At 47.2% G+C, this 5,000-nt stretch overlaps 1 protein-coding gene across 1 annotated transcript in view; it reads right to left on the reverse strand.

Annotated features, from left to right (window-relative positions):
* LOC135825442 (uncharacterized) overlaps positions 1-5,000 on the reverse strand; it is a 20,341-nt gene that overhangs the window by 6,701 nt on the left and 8,640 nt on the right. The window contains exons 10-11 of the mRNA XM_065338148.1: positions 956-1,011; positions 82-178 (exon numbers count right to left, since the gene is read on the reverse strand). Of these exons, the coding sequence (XP_065194220.1) occupies positions 82-178; positions 956-1,011 (153 nt within the window). The remainder of the gene's footprint in view (positions 1-81; positions 179-955; positions 1,012-5,000) is intronic.

Raw genomic sequence — 5,000 nt, forward strand, 5'->3', positions numbered from 1 at the left:
GCAGCACAGCACAGTGCAGTGCTGTGCAGCACAGCGCAGCGCAGTGCAGCACAGCGCAGTGCAGCACAGCATGCAACTCACACAAGCAATGGCAGAAGAAAGTTGAAGCACTCCGGTGACGCTGGAGGTACGGAAATTTGCAGGAAGACATCCAGCAGGTGATATGGACATGTTTCACCTGCACCACACACACAGGGAGTCAATAAGCAACACACGCACACATGCACGGACACACACACACACACACACACACACACACACGTGTGCAAGCATACACACATACACGCACACGCGCGTGCGCGCACAAACACACATACATCACTATACTAGACGGTATGCCATGTACGAGCAAGCACTTTTGAGACTCGTCAATCTCAAGAGCTTGGAGCAGGTGCATGTAGCCTTCAAGCGATGAAGAATGGCGTTGGAATGATAGCCACAGCGACTTACAGCCCCTAGCAGTGCAGATAGATGTACACATGTAGATATGATGTTGATGATGATGACATTGACAAGCAACTGAGAGAGCAGCCAGCATCTGCACTTAGAGCACTAGAGTGATGCGACACTGATGTCCTCAGGAAGGCATCTCAATTCTCAAACCATGGTGAACAGAAATCCCATTGATGCAACGGCGGCGGTGGCGTAGATGCTGAATGTCGCCTCGGTATGTGAACTTCAAAGTTCACAATAACTGACTCGTGCTAAAATGGTCTACGCGTACTTGCTGAAAGTGTTAATTAACTTACTGGGGTTGGTCTACTCCTGCAGACAATAGCAAGAGCAACGCCCCACCCGAGACCCCATAGTATCACAAGTGGTGTGGGTGCATTCAGGGGAACAGGGAAGAGAGGGGCTCATATGTACAGTAAACATGTGCTACAATACAACACAACCGCATGTACGGTACCACAATACAGTACATGTACTGCTAACAGTTATCACCGCAACATACCTATGACTATGTTCAGGAACTGTACAGTATCAAGGGAATCCCGCTTCTCACCGCAGCTGCAGGTAAAGAAACACCACAACAAGTCCATGGTTATCACAATGCTTTGGTCATCACAAACAAATACACTCAATCTTGGGACAGCTAGCCTTGTCCACCATACGGATACTAGGTCTTCTCGGCCAAGCTCAGAAAGACCCGCCCAACCAAACACAATGGCGTCGGGCGAACAGCAAAGCAGTAACCGTTATACTACCATGTCGACCTGCTGTTTCTAGTCGTCAGTCCCCACCACAGTGTGTACTAACGCTAGCTGACATGGATTATTGGCTACACTCACATTCGTACCAGTTGCTAACAAAGGCGAGGCGAGTGAACTTTTACGTCAATTTTTTTAAACTCACGTACAATCTGACGTATTCTACGCGAGTTGACTGCACCGTACGTAGTTACGTGACCTGGGTTTTTGGAAGTTGCGTTTGGTCATCCCGCTCGGATTTGTGTGAGTATTTCGAACTTTTGTGAGTATCCGTAATTCGATCGGGTTTGTTGGAAGAATTGATTTTTGTGTTTTGAGACAATCCTGCTGTTCGAACTAATCCCAAATTTACACGTAGCGTGAGATTTTCAACGTGCTTTAAAAAGCCAAATGTGTAACTTCACCTCTCTAATGCCGACAACTCGAGATAAGTCAATGGAAATGAATCATACAATGGCACCACCAATCATGTGCTTGCGCGGTCCGGGGAATCGAACCAGGTATATAAGAGCTAAGCGAATATCTCTCGTCAGTTCATCATTATTTATTTTGTCAGTCAGCATCAGATATTCTATCTTCTTTGAAAATGGCTCGCAAGCAGAGACGGTTCGCTAGCATGTCTACGGGAGGCGGCGGGGAAGCCTCAGAGAATACGTTCGCAAGCTGATACTTGCACGGCAACAGGCGTGTCCCCGGGGCACTGAGCCTGTGAAGAAGACTGTTCCCTGTTCTCGGTCTGCTGGAGGCGAGAAAAGGCGCCGGAAGAAGTTTCGCCACCGCCCAGGTCCCGAGGCTCTCCGGCTAATACGACGCCGCGAATATCAAAAGGGAGCTAAACGCCGCGTGCCCTGCCAGCAGCAACTCGCCGCCAGACTGAAAGACTTGGAGCTGGGTCGTCGCATCCGTGGAAAGCGTGGTTAGACATCTACCCGGATTCTCTCAGCTCAAGGAACCAGCTATTCAACCGGCTTTTTTAAAAGCCACCACAAAATCAAAGAAAGTTGTGTCTCAGATACATAATAATATTATTATTGTATTTTGTTGTTACACTGTGCTTTATCCACAGGTATACAAGGTGTACGTGTACAGTATGTACATGTCCACGGCACTGTAGGTAAACCATTGAAATTGAGTTGATCATAGTTTCATCACTTGGATCTCTGAATATATTATTGGGGTCTCAGTCTGCCTACAGCATATTCTACCGACAGAGGGCTTCTGCTCAATCCCAAGAAAACGCAATTTTTCGTGATTCGGAGGAAAGGGCAGGTAATTCTACCCACGCTAGCCATTCAGTGTGGACCTTACAGAATCCCAATGTCGCAAAGCGCAAAGTACCTGGGGGTCATCATCGACGACCATCGATGCATCTAGCCTTCGACCTGCAGATTGAGAGCGTACTGCAGAAGGTACACCAGAAGCTTGGTGCATTTAGACACGGCAAGAACATAAACCATGAAGGTCGTCGTATGTTCTATCTATCACCAAGAGTACATAACCCCCAAGAGTGTGCAACTCCAGCTATGGGGTCTGCGACGGCAGAACTTCACATCACGTGATGAACCCGTACACATTATGTGCACCCTGTGCATGATAGATACAGGGTTGTACGCAACCCAGCTTTGGGTACAACTCTCTTGTGGTCACTTTGCACTGTTTGCCAGCATAACCTTTTGAACCATGTCACGTGATGTGAAGTTCTGCCGTCGCAGCACAGCATAGAGGTTGTGCAGGCAGTTGCACACTCTTGGGGGTTATGTACTCTTGCTATCACTGATACAGTCAACCCTGGACTATGCCAGCATAGCATAATATGTTCATTGTCTGAGCACCACGCTATACCAGAGACTTTTGCGAGCAAGCACGCTGGCCATCCGCAGAGTTTTTGGCTTGTCTCCGTACACATCTTCCAACGACTGTTTGACGATCGCTAATATTGCTCCTCTGAAACTTCGTATTGTTTGTTTTTGTTTACTACTGCCTGCATGGTGATGCTAGTGCGCTTTTGCATGGGATTTTCACTCACGGCTCAGCCACCAGCCACACTGACCGGCAGACACGCGGTAAAGTTAGCCATATGCTCGCACTTCCCGTCGTCCGTTCTAGGCATGGCCTTAATGGCCCTAACACCATAATAATAATTATTATTCCCGTAGCTATGCAGAACGTCTGGCGCTAGCCAGGGTCCACACAGCTTTAATTTGGTGTTTGTTTGTGTGTTTGTTTGTTTGTGTCACGCCTCGCGCTATCCGTATCTGACGGCAAAAAAGCATAGGATGTTATAAATTTTTCAATTCTCCTTTTTTTCAGGCATATCCTGGGATTCGAACCCGCACTATCGCCCTACATGCATTCCCCCATACACTTCACATTCATACCCATTCTTCCAAGTTGCTTTACGTTATTAGTGAGGTTTAGTTCCCACGTAACGGAAACGCGTACGTGGGTGATCCACGTAAAGTTGATGAAGGACACCCACGTTGCAATGTTGTGTTTAGTCACACGGAACAAACAAAAGCATGAACCGAAAGGCCCAAACCTGGTCAAAGACGAAGCTACCCGGGCCTAAGAAGCTCCTCCAATATTTTGATTTCGTGCTTCGGAAACTTCTTCAGCTGAGCACCCTCACAGCTCGCACAATGCGCTCCATTCTGATTTTCACCCACGTTCTGGCGGAACGTGGGTGAGCCTCCATACACGGTATGTCGTGAACCTGAAAACGTCTGTACGTGGGTCACCGAGTATCACGTGGTACACACACGTAAAGTACCCACGGATTACGTGGGACTAAACCTCCCTATTATCTTGCGTTTGAAAGCCCTATTTGAATATTGCGGGCAGCTGTATGTGGCCAGCTGTGTTTGATGGTACGGTACGGTACGGGAGACGGTGTCATATTACCCTCGATCGTACCCGTCCCGTACCTATCCCCTACCGTACCGTGCCATCAAAGACGGCTGGCCACAATGCATATTCAAATAGGGCTTTCAAATGCAAGATCACAATGTGAAACAACTTGGAAGATTTAGTATGTGTGCGAAGTGTATCGGGGGATGCATGCAGGGCGCGCGATAGTGCGGGTTCGAATCCCAGGTTATGTCTTAAAAAAAAAGGAATTTTTTAAAGAATTTATAACATCCCTATGCTTTTTTTTTTGTCTAGGTCATGAAGGCAAAAAAGCATAGCGTAGGGCCCTGGGCTTCCAAGCTCTCTCGTCCTTTCTCGCTGCTGATCGCTGGAATGCTTTACCTGCTGCCTGCCGTACCGCTACCTCTCGCTCAGGGTTTGTTCAATTGTGTCAATCCCTGTAATAAGGCGACACCGTCTGTAGGGTTCCCCTATTAAAATAATAAATACCACTACTCGAATCGTTTGTATTTCAATACTCTACTACTACTGCTAACGTTACTACTAGTGGCTACAGTCCATTTCAAAACTATAGACGCGTAGTGTTTTGCAAAATTCGATGGGATTTATTTAAATATTTTTAGTTTTTTCTCCAGATTCCGTCTCTGCATCGCTTCACAATTCTGGCTATATACTTTGTTTTCGCTACAATTGAAGTTTATTTTTAGGCCAGGTTTTCCGGTTTTACATGTAATTTCTGTTTTGAAGGGTTTGACCAGTTTGTTTCGGATTTTTGCTCCTGCTGAGACAGTGCTGCGCCCAGACCATCGCGGGTGCATTTTTGTACGGGTCCTGGTAGCCTCGTGGTTTCGATCCGTGATTTCCAGTACAAGTGTGGCACATTCGAATCCCATCACGCCTCCTGCCTTTTTTTTCTCTTCT

This window comes from Sycon ciliatum, chromosome 1, assembly GCF_964019385.1.
Source record: "Sycon ciliatum chromosome 1, ocSycCili1.1, whole genome shotgun sequence".
In the NCBI taxonomy this organism is placed as follows: Eukaryota; Metazoa; Porifera; class Calcarea; order Leucosolenida; family Sycettidae; genus Sycon; species Sycon ciliatum.